Source organism: Lolium rigidum, chromosome 7 (genome assembly GCF_022539505.1).
Source record: "Lolium rigidum isolate FL_2022 chromosome 7, APGP_CSIRO_Lrig_0.1, whole genome shotgun sequence".
Classification (NCBI taxonomy): Eukaryota; Viridiplantae; Streptophyta; class Magnoliopsida; order Poales; family Poaceae; genus Lolium; species Lolium rigidum.
The window spans coordinates 61,542,392-61,563,538 of NC_061514.1; the positions used below are offsets into that span (position 1 = coordinate 61,542,392).

Sequence of the window (21,147 nt, forward strand, 5' to 3'; positions counted from 1 at the left end):
TCGGGGTAAGTTTCTTTATCCAAGATCGTGTCTGCTCCACTCAGATGCACCTGGATGCTTTGCATAGCTGTTGCTCTGGTTCCTCCTGTGAGCTTTACTGTCTCGAGATAATCAACTAGCCAATCCTCTGGATCTTGAAGGCCGTCGAACTTCTTGAAGTTATCGGGTAACTTGAATCCTGAAGGGACTCGAGTTTTTCGGACTCTCCTCGTGAAACACGGCAAACCGCACATATCTTCGTCGTTAAGTTCCGGGGATTGCTGATGTTCCCTTCTGCTTTGCCGTGCTCTATCGACCCTTGCTTGTGCTGCCGTGTCTCTTGCTCCGCTTGGTCCTTCAGGGGCTGCCGCCGTTGCTGCTGCGGGTCGTGGACTATTTTGCCTTGCCGCTCCTTCGGGAGGCGTTGATACAAACGCTGTCCCCATAGCTCCAACTCCTGCTATCGCCATATTGTATAGTGTTTCCCTTGGATCACCTGGAGGTGGTTTAGATGCGAGGATAAAAGCTTGTGTCGCCATATACCCAGCTTCTGGTGTCTTAGGGATAATGTTCCCTCTTGTATCTATCGACATAAAGGACATGTCGAGGTTTTGAACCAAGTGCTCTCTTTACGCTTCGGGTATGTGTTGTAACCTTGATCTTCCTCCGTTCCGAGCCTCCCCGTGGCTATCACCCGAAGTTCTAGATTGTCGACTTAGATCTGCCCTTCTCCTACTTGGATGCGTAAGCTTCCTCCTTTCTCTCGTTTAACTCAGTCTGTTTGTTTTTCCAGGTTCTGCGGCAGCTCGTGCGAGCCTATATTGATATGCTTGTAATTCCTCTGGTGTGGCCGTGGTAGCCATTGGTTCTGTACCGTTCATAGCTCTCGCGGCTCTGTCCCACGCTGCTTGCGAAAGTTGAACTCTGTCTCGCGGCTGTGGCCCGACGTATTTATTGCCCAGGCCTCGTCGCAGATCAGAGGGATCGACGTATGGATTTCCCAGATCGTCGAAAGCCTCAGATGTTTCTTCTTGATCTTCAATAGCATAAATCTGATGATATTTTGTATTCAGATCTATGTTGGGTTTGGTGACATCATCGTTGAGATTGATGAAGACCTTGCCCACTGTGATAGATTTGTCGATGAAGTCATAACTGTCGACATCGCTTGAGCCATCGCTTATATATGAGTCCGCAGATGACTCAAACGACATGTCGCTGAAGATCTTGGCGAGTTTCTCTCTTGTCCTGGTACTGACGTAGCGTGTCGACGAAGTTTCTTCTTCTCCTGATTCGGTTGATGATGTATAGCTTGAAAAATCGGAATCGACCGCCGACGATCCCGACGAAATCGGAATTTCGACACGATACGATCCTTCCTTCTCGACGCGAAAGCGAAACCTTCCGAACGTCATCTCCATAGGCTCCGCCAGGTACGCATATGCATCCAAACAGGAGGGTGGGTGAGGAACAAAATCGACAAGACCAGCAGCGATCTGTTTACCTCGATCCATTGTGTTGCTTGCGGTTGATGATGTCGAAGATCTTGAACGTGCCATCGAGATCAGATCCTTACGCCTCTAGTCCCCACAGTCGGCGCCAATTGACAAGGTATCAACTTGTCAATGCCTATGGATTGTAGGCTAGGGTTTAGTTGGAAGTAGAGGGCAAGTAGATCTCGAAGGTTTCAGCCGAAAAGTACTCGACGATTATGAAAACTAGGGTTTGTGACAATGATTCGATGATCTCTTTGTCCCTCGACTCCCCCTTTATATATGAGGCGGAGCCGAGGGATTCGTGTTGTACAAGTTATAGAGTCCGGGACGGTTTCTAACTCATCCCGCCAGATTACAAATAACACTTCTTATTACAACTCTAACTTTCCTTAATATATCTTGGGTCTCCCGAATCTTCTTATTCTTCGGGTAGTGGGCCTTCAGTAAACCCCGGGTACTATCTTCGGCAGGCCCATTTGGGATGCCTATGTCACTCATGGCGACAAAGAATATCTTCTTTCTCCATGGTACTTTTTCCATTAAGAATGGAGCACAGATACGGTTCTGGGAAGATGTTTGGTTAGACAATGCTTCCCTGAGTGAACAGTATCATGCTTTGTATAGTATTGTTCGTCGCAAAGGTGATACCATTGCTACAGTAATGGCTACCTCACCCCCGAATGTGACGTTCAGACGGGTTTTGCTTGGACAAAGGCTACTAGCATGGAATACTCTAATTCAACGATTGGAAGATATTCACTTATCCCCTGAACCGGATGAATTTAGATGGAATCTTCATGTAGATGGCACTTTCTCAGTCAAATCTTTATACAATGCGATCCTTCATTCTGATATACCGGTTGATAATAATAAGAAAATTTGGAAGATGAAGATACCATTAAAAATTAATTTTTTTGGATGGTACCTTCGCCGAGGAGTTATTCTTACTAAGGATAATCTTGTTAAGCGGAATTGGCATGGAAGTTCACGGTGTGTTTTCTGTTATCATGATGAAACCATCAAACACCTTTTCTTCCAGTGCAGTTTTGCGAGATCTATATGGTCAGTCATCCAAGTAGCGTCTACCCTGTATCCCCCGACTAGTGTGACAAATGTCTTTGGCAATTGGCTTCACGGTATCGATTCAAGGTTTAAGTTGCTTCTTAGGGTGGGGGCGCTATCAGTTATCTGGGCGCTTTGGCTGAGTAGAAATGACAAGATTTTTAACGGTAAACATTGTTCTATGTTGCAGGTCATCTACAGATGTACATGTATTCTCCGTTCGTGGTTACCTCTTCAGCGGGCGGAGAACCGAGACCTATTTACGGAGGTCTGTACACGGTTGGAGGCTACGGCGAGGGATACTTTTTCCCTACATGGGTGGCAGCATAGTCTACGGATTGAAGCTCCACCCTCTCCCTAGGCGTTATATGATTCATCGTTTCGATATGTATTTCGCCTATTTTTTACATATAATGTTGGCTCCAGAAATTAGAACGGCTGTGTGCATCCTGGTTATCCAGTAATTACTTTTCATAAGTAATAAAACATCCTTTATGAAAAGAAAACTTACCAAGCCAGCAGTCGACAGCGAACGCTTCCAACTTCAAACAACTCCCCGCGCATGTCAGCAATTTTCATAGAAGAAAATTTTGATCTCCTCCCAAGATCGAGATTTGCGACACTCCAAGGATTACGTCCAATGCTTCCCTGTGAAGGCACGAAAACAAATTACGCGCAGATCTCGATCAAGCTGCTCCCCAGGACGAAGCCTGCCTGCCTAACGGTGTGCTGCTGCCAAGTGCAAATGGAATCTCGAGCAAGGTGCTTCCCCCGTGATACCAAAACGTGTACGGTCCCCTAGCTAGATTAACAAACCAGACCATCAGCAGGCCACCACTCGGTTAAACAAACTCATTTCACATTTTCTCCAGCAGCATATTCTTCTCCCCAAAGTATCAAGCGTTGAGCAGAGCAGGTCGTGCGTTTGAGTGCGTAGCGTCGACAAAGAACTGCGTGTGGTGCATGCGTGTTGGCAAGAGGCCGGCGCCCTAATTGTCAGCACTAAGGGTTAGCAATAGTTTAAACAGAGCTACCTAATCTTGTACTGGTACAAGTACAACCAGAATACATTGATGCCCCAAGTTTTTCCGACTGGAGGCACATTGGATTCTTCAGCGATGATCATTGAAGACAATATTGAGCCCGTTGTATTGCTACCGAAAGCGGATCATGTATTCGTGTCTCCGGTTAGTTTATATGTGGTAGCTGGTATAAGCTGATGGTTTATATATTGCATGTGGAATGCTAAGTTTTATAATTTCCTTTTTAAGTAGTACTATAACATAAGTTTTAGAAAAAACCCGGAGTTTTTGCCTTACCACAGCTCGGTTGATCAATTCAGAGAGCGAAAAATAAATTTAGTTGTTAATTGTATTGTTTTACTGATATTTAATGGACTGAGATTTTTTTAAGTCTAAAAAAATCAATCAAGCATGATTCAGTGTGTTTTGACTTCCGTTTGTGCGCCCTCTCTCTTATTTTGTTTCCCTGGTGAGTGAATTTTACTATGTTTGATATTAGAGTCTGCCGTCTCACGAACAAACCGCTTTCAAACAAAAACCTCTATGCCTCTACTTTCAGCCATCTGCAGGTCGATGATGTGGCGACCAAAATTTGGAGGAGTGCTGCCCCCCTTAAGTGCAGGATCTTCTGTCGGCTGGCTCGGAGAAAGCGTCTTCCAACCAATGAGCGGCGCTTCGGGCACCACCTTACCAACTCTGCCTCCCTGCCTCGCCCTGTCCTCCGGATGAAGACGTGGATCACCTCCTTCGCTCGCCCCCGCGCCGGGCAGGTCCGGCGCCATTTCTACCAAGGCTTCGACGACATGCACTTCAACACCTTTGACGATCTTTGGCTCTTGCACTGCCGCACCTACGAAGACACTACTATCAACACCGCCATCGCCCGGACCATTTGGAAGCGAAGGAATGCACCGGCCTTTAACGGACTCGATGAAGATCTTCTCACGGCTGTTCGACGATGTATCGAAGATATTAGACTTTGGGCATACCGATGTCACACTCCTTCCTCTACCTCTCTTCTTAATAACCGGTGTAACGGACATGACCCCCACGAGCTTCTTTCTTTTTTCTATCTCGCTGCCCTCCAAAATATTTGTAACAGACCTTGTATGCTTGGTATGATGATATAAAGTGTTCAGGCTGGCGTAAGCCCGCCGTAGTCCAGGTCAAAAAAAAAAAAATTTTTACTATGTTTGGTGTACGAGAAGCTAAACACCCACACACACATTGTTTAAGCCCACACTGTCATGGTTAACAAAAAAACACGACAACCATGGTGAATTATTATTGTGCTAAAGTTTGTCGTGTTTTGTGATTGACGGACAGAAACAACCATGCCAAATAACGAGGGATACCACTTACAACATGTACCGTATAGCATCATCTAAAAAGATAAAAAAAAATAGGATTATTCATGTCTCATTAGACACACTGGGAATTAATTAATTTTTATTCAGTTATACAAATATATGTTGATGTAGATCTAGAAAAAATGTCATTGTGTTGTAACAATTCGTTCATATATAAGCATATAAATCTTATATTTGATGTTCTTCTCAGAGTTCAAATAATTTTTATAACTCGCTTCTTACTGTTGATCAAGAACTGAGAAATTCTTGGTCGCTTGAGGTTGAGCAAAGTTGGTTGCATATATAAAGATATTACAAAAAAATATGATGAAAAAAATTAAAAGTATACATATCTTAAGGTGCTTTTTCTGTGTTAGAGGAAAGCTTTTTTTTTAGAATGAAAGGACAAGTGTATTATAGAACTTTACCGTAAAGCCTAGAATAAATTAAGAAAATAAAGTCACTCCTGTCAAGTCAAGAACTTAGACCCGGATGAAAATGTTCCACCACGAAGAAACTAACCAACTCAAATATACAACACCTGCCACCTCAACCTAAAGTCCAGGCTAACCCATTTAGGACCCCCTATGCTTGAACTTGGCAATTTGGGAATTAAAGATCATAAATCTTGGCATCTCTCACAACACTACATCTTTTCGGTAAAACAATATGGAATTTACTTCTCCATGTTCGTAATCGTGAGTTTGGTTATGCTCCTGACCTCTAAAGGGAAGGGCTCTTACACTCTCCTTACTGGTTTGTTCTAAACAACACAAGATTTCCATTGTTTGGACTATGGAGTGAGCAAACAAGACGTCAGAGCGGAGAAATTTTATCACACTCGAAAGTCAGACCAGTTGAACAATCCGTTGGTTGTCTCTCTGTACGTCTCTCTCGCCACTCGTCGCCGAGTCAGATGACGCGGCCTGGCTTGGACTTGAGCTCCGATGAATGGTGTCGACATCGTACACACAACCAATCATGTGTCCAGTGTTCCGTCAGTCATCGCTGCCTGATCCTTTTCAAAGCTACCCTATGAAAATTAACAAGCCTAATACTACTCTACTCGCACACGCAGCTCTCACGGCGATTTAGACAAAAATAACTTAATCTTAAAACAGCGTGGCACCTCATTATGTGGCGCCATAGACTGGGGCGTGGCACAATGCCATGGACTGGGTCGCGGTTAAAAAAAAAGTGTGATGTCATACGCTGCGACGTGGCACCTCATTCTGTGGTGCCCGTAGCGCCCAACCTATGACGCGACACGGAAGGGTTAGATCCGTGAATTTATTTCGTGGATAGTTTATTTTTTAAAATCCTTTTAATTTTAGGTTAGTTTTGTGTAAAAATACCCAGCTCTCACCTCTCAGCAATCGACAGCGAAATCCTCCAACTCCAAATTAATAACTCGTCGCGAGGCATGTCAGTAATTTGTACTCCCCAGTTTCACTGCCACAGTATCTTGCAGAGAAAGTGTCGATCTTCTCCCGAGATGCACATGCTCCGATGATTACGTCCAATGCTTGGCTGTCAAAGCCACAAAAACAAAATACGTACCGATCTCGAGCATGCTGCTCCCTAGGACGAAGCCTGCCTGCCTCGCCGGCAAGAACGGTGGACTCCTGCCAAGTGCCAGTGGAATCTTGAACCGTGCAACTGCAAGGCGCTTCCCCTGTTATACCAAACGTGCACGATCCCCGAGAATAACAAACAAGGGCATCATCAATCCAGACTAGTTAAACAGGGCATCTACAACGGTCCATCGCATTTCGTTTCGGTCTGTGTTTGTTTAGTTGAGATCACGGATATAAAATGGGCAGTGCTAGGAATCCCCGGGATCTGATTTCCTAGCCTCCTCCTTCCCGTGCTGACACATGTCCTTTTTGCTGCCGGGTGGCAAAAATAACTCGCATTTACTTCAGTGTAGCAAAAAACGGTTCGTCCACGAAAATAAAATAAAAGGTTGAGCTCGCCGGACGCCTCACCGGAGACTCGCCGGAGACCCGTAGCAAAAAAATTATGATATTGTAGCAAAATCAATATTGGTGGAGACATCGCCAGAGACCTCGTCGGAGACCCGTAGCAAACATATTGTGTTAATTGTAGCAAGATAGCAAAAAAGTTGTAGCAAAAAAAATTCATATGCTGCAAGTCCACATAACGTCGGAGACATCAACAGAATCAGCAGCCCAAGGCTGCAGCAACTCAGTCAGCAATGCCCGGAATCGCCCGAAGCAACGCCGGACGCCTATGTTAGCAATACTGGCCTCCGCAACACTGAACGCCTAAAATAGCAAAATCAGCCTCCATCGGTAGCAACGTGCTGACATTCTAGGAGCAGCTTCCAGAGATGCGCGGGGCCGACATATGATGGTGTTTGTAGCACCAGCGGCACCTCCGTCGTGGCCTCCATCTCCGGCCAAGCTCCAGGCGGACGCCAGAGAAACTAGGGTTGCAGGGCGCCCTGGCCTCTAGCTCCGGCGCCGCGCGCGCCGGTGTAGGGTGGAGGTGGAGCAAAGGGACACCATCCCGCTGGCGGACTGCATGGGGGCGAGTCAGCTGCACTAGACGGTGGAGAGGACCAGCGGCGGGGCTAGGCGGGGGAGAGGAGAGGTGGCGAGCTCGGCGAGGGAGAGGACCAGTTGCGGTGGTGGCTCGCTTGGTAAGGAGCGGCTACGCGGTGCTCCGCTCCATGGGGAGAAAAAGGAAGAGTCGAGGTTCCAGTGGGGTGCGGCGGAGGACGACGAGGTTGGGCGTGCGGCGGCGTGGATCCATGGTGCGCGGTGGCGGGGATCCATGTCGCACTCACCGGCGGCCAAGATTGCGTCGGGAGCCTGGGTTCCGGGATGAGAGCATGTGGTTCAGAAATGGAGCTCGGAGGATAGATTGAAGAAGAAATAGGAGAAAAAAAGGTATGGGGCCCATGCACGCTGTGTCCGCGCGATGCTTAGCATCCGACGGCAACGGACCAGGAGGTTGCGCAGAGTCCCATCCCCCGGGGAAAAGGAATCATTTCCATATAAAATTGGCCTTCCAGCCACGATTGACCGTTAGCATGTAGGGGTATTCACTGGCTCGACGTATTTTAATTTGTAATTTTTTTATTGATGAATAGAATCATTTTACATATGATTTGGGACATAATTTGAAATAGTCCATAATGAGGAAACTTAGTTGGTGGGTTGTGCTGGCCCTCGCCATTTTCGATGCGAAGAAAGAACACCAAATGGCTCAAATTTGCAGAGACACATTGCATCCGCAGAGACACATTTGTGGCTCAAATTTGAGCCGAGAGTACGCCTCGACAGATTGCCCGATCATTATATGTTAGACTGCTAAGCTGAAGGCACACCCAAATGTTAACCACTTAATACAAATAGATATTTTTGGTTCGATTACGTCCAACGTCTGAAGATGCCATTCATATGTCCGAGCGTGAAGCGTCGACAATCGACTGCATGTGTGCCAGCTTACTGTTCACAAGGTGCTGTCTGGCGCGCATGCACCACAGCTCCTAAGATTCCTGATGACACTTACTAAAAGGAGGGAACCTCGAATTATTTTCAGTTTTCTTTTCCCTTTTGATCCTATTCTTTAATAAAAGATACTCCATGATAGGCATCGGCATTTGCTGATTTGCCGTCTATTATTAGCGCGGCTAACCATGTGTGGCGCCTGTCCCGTATGTTGGCAAAAAGGCTGGCGCCCTAATTATCAGCACTAAGTGTTGGCACTTGTTTAAGCAAACCTGCCTAACCATTTCCTTAGTTGATAAATTTAGTTGTAAATTGTATAGTTTTGCTAATATTAAGTACACTAAGAATTTGTAAGTCTCAGTCGACGCCGAGACGGTTGATGTAAATTTTGATATCCTGTAGCAATTTACATTTTTTCGAACTCTGGGAACAAACAATATATTTTTTACACAATACCGTGAGAACATTTTCTAAACATGTATGGACAAATTCGTAAAATAAACTGACAGTTAACTAATTTTCGATTGAGCTAGAATTAGACGCTACCTAATGTGTTTACGAGAATTTTCTTGTGGGGCTACACTTCTTATTTATTTGTCAGAACAATAGCAATGCATCAATAAGCGAGTGAGGTGAGTGAGTGCGTGTCCTGCGCCCACCATCAAGCCAACCACTGCACCCCACCGTGGCACAAGCGCGAGTAAACGAGGAGCACCGTTCCATGATCCAGCATGGGCGCGGTATTGTCCGACCCGACCCCGCATCGGACCACAGTTTTGCCATCTCCGTACCCGCGCAGGCGCAGCATATATACCCAGGCATTCCTCTCACCTTCACCCACCTCGCTCTCCCCTCATCCTTCCTCCCCGGCACCAAAAGCAGCAAACACCCTGTTCGATCAAGCGCGGCCTTGCTCCAAGAACTCCTACACAAGCACCATGGCGGCATCAGCAGCCTGCTCCTTCTTCTTCGACGCCGAGCCGGCAGGCGAGGCCAGCATGCCAGCGCTGGACGCGTGCGCGCTCTGCGCCAAGCCGTTCGCGCGCGACAGCGACATCTTCATGTACAGAGGGGACACCCCCTTCTGCAGCGAGGACTGCCGCCACGAGCAGATGCAGCTCGACGCCGTCTACGCCAGGCAGGCCGCCCGGCGGCTGCAGCGGTACACTTCCGGAGCAGTGGCGAGCCGTGGCCACCAAGAGACCAGGAAGGTGTCCGTCGTGAGCTGACCGGCCACAGCGCCAAGCTGCGCGCGTGGCTGAGAAAAAGTTTTGTTTGTAATGGCTGGGATCTGAAGAGCCATCGATTTTGGGATGATTTCGCTCCGGCGCTCTTGCCGGAGCCGGAGAAGGATCCGGTACGCATCACGTGCTGCCTGGCGAGGCACGACGCTGCGGCGCCCGAAGCTTCCTTCTTCCCGGATGTATGTAGCCACGGAGAGTTAATTAAACAGCGCAGTAGCAAGGAACATCTAGCCTTTGGGTTGCAGAATGCAATCTAGGGCAGAGATCACCATGCGTTTAGCCTATCCGACCAATCATACTCCGTGTCATCCTCTGCCTGAGTGTCCGGAATTTTGATGCTAATGCTATGAATCAAAGCACTCGAGTTTTTTTTTTTTCACTCCTCGCCCGTTTCTTTTTTATGTACCTGGCCCCATCCCCGTTTCACAAATTTCAGTTGCATCATGGTCATTATTAAGATGTACTCCCTCCGTGCACTAATATAAGCTGTTCTAGATACTTTTCAACTAGATAGATATAAACTAAAAGAAATGAACCTACACACTAAAACTAGACTAGATACAAAAGAAACTGAATGAACTTATGAAATGGTCAAAACGTCATACATTCCTGCATGGAGGGAGTAAAATCTTAACGTGTCATTTTTATTGTCGTACTGTCTTCCACGCAAATTCACCAATTAATTAAACATTCGTACACCTTCTAACGGTGACACGAGCGAGCATAATCACACCGAATGGAGTAGAAACACGCAAAATGCACTAAAAGGGAAGTTTAGTTTACTTAATCCTTAAAGCAGACACTAGCTACCAAAAATTCAAAATACATGCCTAAAAACCGCAAAATTTTAAACTTGATTTCAGTACAAATCAATACATGTTATTTTTATATAGTTTACAATCTATTAGTTAAAAAAATGTTGAAAGCTATAATTTTAATTTTTTGACTAAAGGCATGCCTTAAGTTTCACTTGGTAATTGGTTAAATGTTCCTTGTACAAAACATGGAACTGGTTGTTATTGATAGGCATAGTTGAACCCGGGTTGCCTCCTCTTGTGTGACTCGGGGTCAAGGAAAACCCAAAATCTCCCCGCAGCCACTGCCGTTGGCCCTTGCTGCGGTGGAGGCTGCTCCCATTCCTAGAGGGGGCGGGATCTTCGGTCGTCCGTTTTCCTTGAAAAACTATGTTGTGTGTGGTTTTGGTATGCTTGACCGGATATGTGGATTTCAGGCGTGTACCTTAATACATCGCTCCTAGGCTTGTATTTGGGCCTATTTTTCATCTTATAAACCTAGACAGAGCTTTCGTTGGGTTAACAAAAAAAAAAAACGTTCACCAGATGATGAGCCCGACGAGCTGGTGTTGAGAGGTGTATGAGGTCGATGTGGGGAGGTTTTGAGAGGTGGAAGGTTGATATGTGGAACATCAACGATTGAGGAAGGAGTCTAGTATAGGATTTGAGAAGAACAATAATATAAATAATTAAGTTAAAAACATGTGAACAATTATGTAGGAGGGATGTCTTTTTTTTGCGAAACACAGTACATACGTAGATGCTCACATATACGCACATACACTCCTAGGCTGATTTCAGGCGTGTACCTTAATACATCGCTCCTAGGCTTGTATTTGGGCCTATTTTTCATCTTATAAACCTAGACAGAGCTTTCGTTGGGTTAACAAAAAAAAAACGTTCACCAGATGATGAGCCCGACGAGCTGGTGTTGAGAGGTGTATGAGGTCGATGTGGGGAGGTTTTGAGAGGTGGAAGGTTGATATGTGGAACATCAACGATTGAGGAAGGAGTCTAGTATAGGATTTGAGAAGAACAATAATATAAATAATTAAGTTAAAAACATGTGAACAATTATGTAGGAGGGATGTCTTTTTTTTGCGAAACACAGTACATACGTAGATGCTCACATATACGCACATACACTCATCTCTATAAACGCACGCATGCACACTCTACCCCTATGAGTACCGAACGTCACCTCGCACTGAAGAATATTCCGGCTTTAATGAGACGCCACAGTATTAAACTTGTGGTTTGAACTCTGGTGGGCTGGGAGTGTCATTGCACTTCTAACCACCCAACCATAGGTTGGTTCTCGGATCTCTGGAGGGAGGGATGTCTATCAGGAGGTGTCTTATCATCCTTAGACAATACCCGTAGTGATTCAGGCCATAAGCACCCGCTCTCACCCCTGCTCACCCCATCAGGCGTTAGGTGTCTCATCATGCTGCTTATAAATAGATCTTCCATATTGCAATAAAATAAAAGAAATCATTTGGTGTGTTCTTTTGTCACCTTTATTTTCATAGTACGTCCGACCAACAAATCAGATCCTACTACACTCAAGGACGCGAGAACGCGTTGGTGAAGTAAAACAGCCCTGTCGCACAGGAAAACATAATTTGCTACTTCCTCAGCAAATAGTAAGTAGCACATAGTAAGTCTCCTCTCTCGGCAAGGATGCTGCGTCATCAGCGCTTCTTCCTTGCAATTCAGCCGGAACGGGACAGGTGATCAAGGAACAGCGAAATTCCAGAGCGGACGAAAGTATCAGACCTTCAAGGTCATATGATATTCGTCGAGCATTTCCGTTGTTTAGTTTGCTGTACGCCTCAGGGCATCTCCAGCCACGCGACGCAAATGGTCGTTTTCGTCCGCCGTGACCGGAAATGCGTCTCGCACCCTCTCCAGCGGGGCGACGCAAAGTGACCGGGCCGTCCGCGGAGACGCAAACCTGGCCCAAATATGCGCCTCGGATGCGTCTCCGTGGACATTACGCGGACGCCGAAAGTGTCCGGTCGTATCCGGCGGACGTTTCGTCAGGCCCGCCTGGCAGCGACCCGGCGTCGATGCGTCTTCTCAAACGCGCCGCGATCGGCGCCGCTGCGTCGCTGCTCGGCGGTCCGCGCCACGTTAATGGCAATGCCTCGGCCGCCGAGCGGCCGCAGCCCCACCTCCGCCAACCACGTTAATGGCGTCGCCACGCGTCCCGCGGCCACCGCATGCCTCCGGCCTATATAACGGGGCCGCGCCTTCTTCTTCCTCATCCACTCCTCCATAGAAACCCTCGCCGCCACAAAGCTCCGGCGTTCCGCCGCCTAGGTGTTCCTGCGCGACGCAGCCGAGCCCCGCGAGGAAGACCATGGCGGGTCCCGGTGGCCGGCGAGGCGGTCGAGGCCGCAGCCCCGGACGGCCCCGGGGACGGGCGGGGCCGCCGTGGTGGAGCAGCTACGGCCCCACGCTCGCCGTCGCCTGCGCCCTCTTCGTCTTCCTCCGACGTGGAGGGACGCTGCTTCGAGTTCCTCCTCCGCATCGACGACGACCCGCTCGGCATCAAGCGTCTCCCGGACAAGTTCGCCGAGTTCGTCGACGGCGTCGAGCCGGCGCATTTGCAGCTACGGGAGGCCAGCCGCAACTTCGCCGCCGGGCCGTGGAGGTCCCGTTCGACGGCGGGGCAAGATGTACTTGCACACCTGGGCGGGGCAAGTTCGCCCGTGACCTCGGCGCTCGAGCCCGGCTGCCGGCTCACCTTCTCTACGAGGGAGACGGTGAGATGGTCGTCAAGGTCTTCGACGACACGGCCTGCCGCGAGCACTACCACACCGGCGAATCCGAGCTCGGACTCCGATTGTTAGAACGTAGAGTGTTCTTTCTTTGCGGCGAATCTGGCTACGGCCGGACGAAGCCGATAGTGGAAGGTTTCGTCCGTTCGCCTCATCGGTAGAACCAACAAGGGCACCGTCAATCCTCCCGCCGGATTTTCCAGGTTTGGGTGACTGGGTGTGCCCTCGAATGTTCTTTTCTTGGCAGCGAACATACGAAAATCAACACAACTCGGTTTCTATTTTTAAAATATTTATATTTGTGTCCACCATGGTACAAACTATGTATTAGTTTGTGTAAACCATGTTCCAAACTATGTATTAGTTTGTGTAAAATAATCTTCCAATTTGTAATATTTGGAAGTATGTTGAAATGAAAAAGAGAAAAAAAAATACGTCGGACCGCTGGAGCCAACCCCAGACGCAAACGGACATGCGGATGAAAACGGTCATTTCAACATCTGCTGCGCGACACAAACGGACACGCGCGGACACTAAAATTCGTCGCGCCCGCTGGAGATGCCCTCACTACTCATCGCCGAGTCAGATCCATGATGAGGGCGCGTCATGGCCTGGCTGGATTGTGTCGACACCGGAGTAGAACCAAAACCACGTGCCTCGTCCCTAACAACTAGATCGTGACTCAGCTCACCGTCTGCACCACAACCAGAAGCAAAATATCTTGCACGACTCCACGGGAGCCTTTTTCTTTGGAAATCATTGCACGCCAAATTTAATTGTATTTTTTCTTTTGCCGTGAAATGCTTTCCATTAAGATTTTTTTTGCCATAAATAAACTTTATTCGTACTCCGCAATCTGTTGCAGCGCTTGCACGCTGAACCTTGGACAACAAGAACTTCCGGAATAAAATTTCAGCTTACCTGTCAGTACATTTTAGTGATGTCAGCACACACACACCAGGCACATGCTAGTCAGAGCATCTCCACTCGTTGGCGCTCCCCACGTCCAAATCCAGCGAAACTTTCGTCCGGATTGGAGGAAGATTTGGCCTGGGGAGCGCCGAAGTTCCAGCCGTCCCCCCGGCAGGAAACCCCCAACCTCGACCTTTTGACATATTTCAAACAAATTCAACATAAAATTTAAGTTCGGCGAGCAAGAGTACGAAAATTGCTGAAACAAATTCGGCGATAATCAGTACAATGTTTAACAAGTGCTAAAACAAATGAAGCACACAATTTCACAATTTTTCAAACAAATTATGATACTAGTTGGCGTCAGCGTTGGCGTTGCCTCGGAGCGTCCATATGTGCTCCACCAGATCATCTTGCAGCTGCTGATGCATTGTAGAGTCTCGAATCTCCTGGCGCATAGCAATGAAGGCGGCCCATGATGGAGGCACTCGGTGATTAGGGCTGTGCAAGAGGACCCTCTCTCTCATATGGTGCTTGTTGCTCAGCCCGAGGAACCGGATGTTTTCGCTCATTTTCAATAATCATATTGTGTAGGCACACACAACAGTTCATCACCTCCCACATCTGATCTTTGGACCAAGTCATAGCGGGGAACCGGACGACAGCAAATCTCTGCTGGAGGACACCAAATGCACGCTCCACGTCTTTTCGGCAAGCTTCTTGCTTCTTCACAAACTCGCAAAGTTTGGGGGTGCTAGGTTTCGAGATAGTCTTCACAAATGTTGCCCACTTTGGATAGATACCGTCTGCAAGGTAGTATCCTTTGTTGTAGTGCCGACCATTGATCACACAGTTCACCGGGGGAGCATGACCCTCAACAAGCTTGGAAAAGATCGGGGAGCAGTTTAGGACGTTGATGTCATTGTTGGATCCAGGCATACCAAAAAAAGAGTGCCAAATCCAGAGATCATGGGTAGCCACTGCTTCAAGTATCACAGTGCAGCCGTTCTTGTGACCCTTGTACATTCCATGCCACGCAAACGGATAGTTCTTCCATTTCCAATGCATGTAGTCAATACTTCCAAGCATCCCTGGAAAACCCCTAGCTTCATTTGTTGCAAGGATCCTCTGAGTGTCTTCGACAGTGGGTGATCTCAAGTAAAAGTCCCCGAACACTGCTATGACGGCCCTGCAGAACCGGTAGAAACAATCAAGGGCGGTGGACTCCGCCATCCGAAGATAGTCATCCGCACCATCAGCCGGGAGCTCCATACGCCAGGCATCCTCATAGCCACTGTGCACTTCGCGGTGACGAAAATCCAACCAAACCGAGTGCAATCCGTCTTGCATCCGAAGTAGGGGTCAAAGTCTCGGATGGCATACACAATTTGCAGAAATAGCTTTCTGCTCATCCTGAAACGACGCCGAAAAACACTCTCACCGTGCAATGGATTGTCGGCGAAGTAGTCGGCGTACAACATTCAGTAGCCCTCCATTCGTTGTCTCGGCTTGCACTTCCGGCGACCTGGTACCGACCCACCACGTCGACCAGTTGCCAGTCCGGCGTACATGATTGACAAGCAACCGAGGATCATCATGTGCTCCTTGTCTTGGGCGGCGGCTGCCATCTCTTCTCGCATAAGCTCGACGAACATCTGCTCCTCCTCTTCGTCCGAGTCCATGGCCGGCGAGGCAAATGCACGAACACCTGACGGGCGTGGTCGAGGCAACCCGAGCCGCGAGCGACGAGGAGTAGGCTAAAGTCGGAAAACAGGCCGGCGGAGGAGCAGCCAGATAGGCCTTCGTCGAAAGACGGCGGAATATAGGCAGGTGGAGAAGGAGGGACGGCGGGGTGGTGCCGGCGGCGAGAGAGATACGAGGGGTGGGGGAGATTTTGAGCGAGGTGGCGGTGGGGTTCGTGTGTCGAGTCGCCGACAGATCGGGCCCATCCCCGCTTTTCACTCGTCCGGAGTCCCCGATAGATCCCCGGGGGGGGGGGGAGCGGGGATGGCGTGGGCTCGCCGGATGGATGAAGGGCCAAATCCGGACGAAAACGAGGAAACGGGGGCGCGACTGGGCCGAATTTCGCCCTCCGGATGGGAAAAACGTCGCTCGGGGGCCTCGTCGGGGAGACGAGTGGAGATGCTCTCAACACGAAGCGATGGCATCGCCGCACAACCAAAGCCGCCACAGGCCACCTCCAGCCTACCCATTGCTCGACCACCATCGAGGCGACAGCTTCGAATGGGAACCGTGGCTTTCACCCTAGCAAGCTTAGGGTTGTGATGGGCAGTACCTCGATGAAGCCTTCAAGATGGAGCACGACGAACGAGGCACTGTCATCATACTGAGCAAACGGCGAATGCTTTTCCCCGGTAGCAGGATCCTTGTCACCAGTGGCAGGGCTAGGATTTTCATATTGTGTATGCGAAGTTGCGATTTTTTTTGCAATACAACAATACTACAAGTCTATAATTAATTGTATTTGATATTGCCTCCAATTATTTTTTCACATCACAAAAGGAAGGAGAAAATTATGCTTTATTTTTTATTTTAACAACTACAAATCAAAAGTAGACATATTCATACCCACCCATGCTACAATTCAACAATATATATACTTTATATATGAGCTTTTGAACTAATTTTGTTTGGAAAAAATTATTGGGTATTCATTGCATACCATTGAATTAGCGGCGTGACAGTAGGTCTCCTGAACCCTGCCTCTCGTAGACCTGTACGGATGAGGGATAATCAGGTTTTTGGGGAATGCTTACGCACGACTACTGGCAACACGACGTCATCCGACGACGAGTTCCCGAGCGAAGACTTCTTCCCGGACATCGACAACCTCTTTGGCAACCTCAACATGAGCGACAACAAACAGGATGCAGCCAACATCGTCGCTGCTGCTGCTGCTGCCGCCAACGCTGGACGGTATGCATTTTTGTCCTCCTCGTTTCAGATCTTGCTAGAGTTTATAGTTCTGTTATTTGGAGTAGATGCGATAGGTTTTATCCTGTCTAGATGCTATCTGTTCCTCTACTCTGTTCATATGCATGATTAGTTCATCTGCTATTTCTGTAGTCATGATTTGTCAAGTATTTAGTTCAGATTATTTCATATGATAATTTGCTTATATATTTAACAATCCAAAAACCTGATTATAGGCAAATGAATTCAAGTGGCATTGCCGCTGCTACTAGGCCACCTCTCTTTGATGGTTCTCACTATAAGAGGTGGCGCACGAGGGCAGTTCTCTCGTTTCAAAACCTGAATTGCGATAGCGCCCTTCATGGAAAACCTAAGGGTGATCTTTCTCCTGCTCATGAGGAAGGTTACAAGAAAGTCAATGCCATGTTTAAGGCGGCTCTCTTCAGTATTCTTGCGGACAACATTGTTGACCCGTACATGGCTTTTGAGCATGGTAAGGATGTGTGGAATGCACTCGAGGCCAAATTTGGGGTCTCGGATGCTAGCACTGAGTAGTATGTCATGGAGAAATACTATGACTACAAGATGACTGGTGAGCGCTCTGTTGTTGAGCAAGCTCATGAGATACAGTCACTTGCCAAAGAACTTGAGCAGTTTAAGTGTACCTTACCGGACAAATTTGTGGCCGGTGGCATTATTGCCAAGCTTCCTCCTTCATGGAGGAAGTTTGCTACTTCTTTGAAACATAAGAGACAAGAGTTTTCCGTTTCGGTTCTCATTGGGTCTCTTCATGTGGAATAAAAGGCGAGAGCAAAGGGAACACGTGCTCGAGATTTTGAGGGAGGTTCTAGCGCCAATGTGGTACAGAAGAAAAATATCCAATCCCACAAGTTCAATAACAAGAAAAAATCTGAAGGCAAAGGCAAGTTTGATGGCAAGAACAAGTCCTCACACTCAACCAACTTCAAGAAGAAGACCGATCAGAAGAAAGGGGCTTGCCACATCTGTGGTGAGCCTGACCATTGGGCTCCTAATTGCCCTAATCGCTATGATAAGCGTGGGAACGATGGCAAGACCGCTAATGTTGTTATTACTGGAGATACTGAGATGAAGGACACCGGGTACGGTATTTCCCATACTATCCTTTCAGTATGTAACTCTCCTGATTGGTGGATTGGTACATGTGCCAACATGTATGTTATGATGTTTCCATGTTTTCTTCTTATCAGGTCGCAAGGACTTGCTCCGTGCCGGTGGGAAACGGCGCACGTACTTCTGTTTATGGTGTTGGTACGGTAAATCTGAAGTTTACTTTGGGGAAGACCATCCAGCTGAAGAATGTGCAACATGTTCCCTCCATCAATAAGAATCTCGTCAGTGGATCGCTCTGATGTCGAGATGGTTTTAAGTTGGTTTTTGAGTCCAATAAAGTTGTAAATTTGTAAGTATGGACAATTTGTTGGAAAAGGCTATTAGTGCGGAGGCTTGTTCCGCTTATCTTTATCAGACTTATGTACTCAAATTATTAATCATGTTAGCAATGATAGTGAGTCCAATATTTGGCATTCACGACTTTGTCATATTAATTTTGGGTGCATGACACGGCTAGACAATATGAATTTAATTCCGAAATTTACTACTGTCAAGAGTTCCAAGTGTCAAGTATGTGTGCAAGCTAAGCAACCTCGCAAGTCTCACAAGACTGCTGAGGTCAGAGATTTGTCACCGTTGGAACTCATACATTCAGATCTTTGTGAGATGAATGGCGAGTTGACAAAATATGGAAAAAGATACTTCATGATGTTAATTGATGACTCCACTCGATATTGTTATGTGTACCTTTTGAAATCTAAAGATGAAACTTTTAATCACTTCAAAATCTATAAAGCTGAAGCAAAAAACCAAATTGATTTAGAGATTTAACGGCTTAGGTCTGATCGTGGTGGAGAGTATTTTTCCAATGAGTTTGATTCTTTTTGTACGAAGCATGGTATTATCCATGAGAGGACGCCTCCCTACTCACCTCAATCTAATGGGGTGGCCGAAAGAAAGAACCGTACACTAACTGATTTGGTTAACGCCATGTTAGATACATCGGGTTTATCCAAGGTATGGTGGGGGAGATGATGATGACCGCGTGTCATGTCCTAAACCATGTTCCCACAAAGAACAAAACCATTACTCCATTTTAGGAATGGGAAAGGAAAAGGCTGAAACTCTCCTACGTACGTACTTGGGGTTGCTTGGCGAAAGTGAATGTGCCAATACCCAAGAAGTGCAAGATTGGACCAAAAACCGTGGATTGTGTTTTTCTGGGATATGCATTTCATAGCATTGGATATAGATTTTTGATAGTGAAATATGAGGTATCCGACATGCATGTTGGTGCAATTATGGAGTCGAATGATGCGACTTTCTTTGAGGACATCTTTCCCATGAAAGACAAGTCTAGCTCATCAAATCAGGAGATGCCTAGTTCATCAAGTCAGGAGTTAGTTTCAATTTCTGAGCCTACCATTGCGATAGAACACTATGATAATCATGTGGAGGATGACAATGAAGCTCCCAAAAGGAGCAAGAGACAGAGGACTGCAAAGTCCTTTGGTCATGATTTCATTGTGTACCTCGTGGATGATACTCCCACTTCTATTTCAGAAGCCTATGCATCTCATGATGCTGACTATTGGAAGGAACCTGTCCGTAGCGAGATGGATTCCATCTTAGCTAATGGAACTTGGGAGGTTACTGATCGTCCTTATGGGTGCAAACCTGTAGGATGCAAGTGGGTGTTCAAGAAAAAAGCTTAGGCCCGATGGTACTATTGAAAAGTACAAGGCACGACTTGTGGCCAAGGGTTATACTCAGAAAGAAGGCGAAGACTTCTTTGATACATACTCGCATGTAGCTCGACTGGCCACTATTCGAGTACTACTTTCCTTGGTTGCCTCACATGGTCTTCTCGTTCATCAAATGGATGTTAAGATAACTTTCCTAAATGGAGAGCTCGATGAGGAAATTTATATGGAGCAGTCTGATGGATTTGTAGTAGATGGTCAAGAAGGAAAGGTGTGTAAGTTGTTGAAGTCTTTGTATGGTCTTAAGCAAGCACCTAAGAAGTGGCATGAGAAGTTCGAAAGAACCTTAACCGTTGAAGGCTTTGTTGTAAACGAAGCTGACAAGTGTGTATACTATCTCTATGGTGGGGCGAGGGAGTTATCCTTTGTCTCTATGTTCATGACATATTGATATTTGGGACCAACCTTATTGTTATTAAGGAGGTCAAAGAGTTCTTATCTCGTTGCTTTGAGATGAAGGACTTAGGAGTGGCTGATGTAATCTTAAACATCAAGCTTCTCAAGGATGACGATGGTGGGATTGCATTGCTTCAATCCCACTATGTGGAAAAGATTTTGAGTCGCTTCGGGTATAGCGACTGCAAGTCTTCTCCAACGCCTTATGATCCTAGTGTGATAATTCGAAAGAACAAAAGATCTGCTAGAGATCAATTGGGATATTCTCAAATAATTGGCTCGCTTATGTATTTAGCCACCCACGTAGCCAGCGCCACGAGGCCTGATATCTCCTTTGATGTAAGCAAATTGGCTTGATTTGTATCAAGACCTGGAGATGTTCATTGGCATGCTCTTGAGAGAGTGTTGCGCTATTTGAAAAGCACTGCGAGCTATGGTATTCACTATACTGGGTATCCGATGGTACTTGAGGGTTATAGTGATTTCAATTGGATTTCTGATGCTGATGAGACTAAAGCCACAAGTGGTTATTTGTTTACACTTGGTGGTGGCACTGTTTCCTGAAAGTCTTGCAAGTAGACCATCTTAACGAGGTCAACAATGGAAGCATAACTCACATCACTAGACACTGCCACTGTTGAAACAAAGTGGCTTCGTGAGCTCTTGATGGACTTACCTGTGGTTGAGAAACCAATACCAGCAATTCCTATGAACTGTGATCATTAAAGTAAACAGTTCTAAGGATAATATGAGGTCACCAAGGGATGTGAAGAGGAGATTGAAATCTGTCAGGAAAATGAGAAACTCCGGAGTTATTGCGTTGGATTATATCCAAACGT

The 21,147-nt window shown here is 47.0% G+C and overlaps 1 protein-coding gene across 1 annotated transcript; it reads left to right on the plus strand.

Moving 5' to 3' along the window:
- Positions 1 to 9,243: 9,243 nt before the first annotated feature.
- LOC124678677 (FCS-Like Zinc finger 2-like) lies at positions 9,244 to 10,004 on the plus strand. Its single transcript, XM_047214554.1, has one exon. It carries the CDS (start codon positions 9,326 to 9,328, stop codon positions 9,614 to 9,616), a length of 291 nt encoding a protein of 96 aa, XP_047070510.1. The 5' UTR covers positions 9,244 to 9,325; the 3' UTR covers positions 9,617 to 10,004.
- The last annotated feature ends 11,143 nt before the right edge of the window (positions 10,005 to 21,147 follow it).

What these genes read in the sequence shown, in the direction of transcription:
- LOC124678677 (XM_047214554.1), top strand. Translation starts at nt 9,326, where the DNA reads ATGGCGGCATCAGCAGCCTGCTCCTTCTTCTTCGACGCCGAGCCGGCA.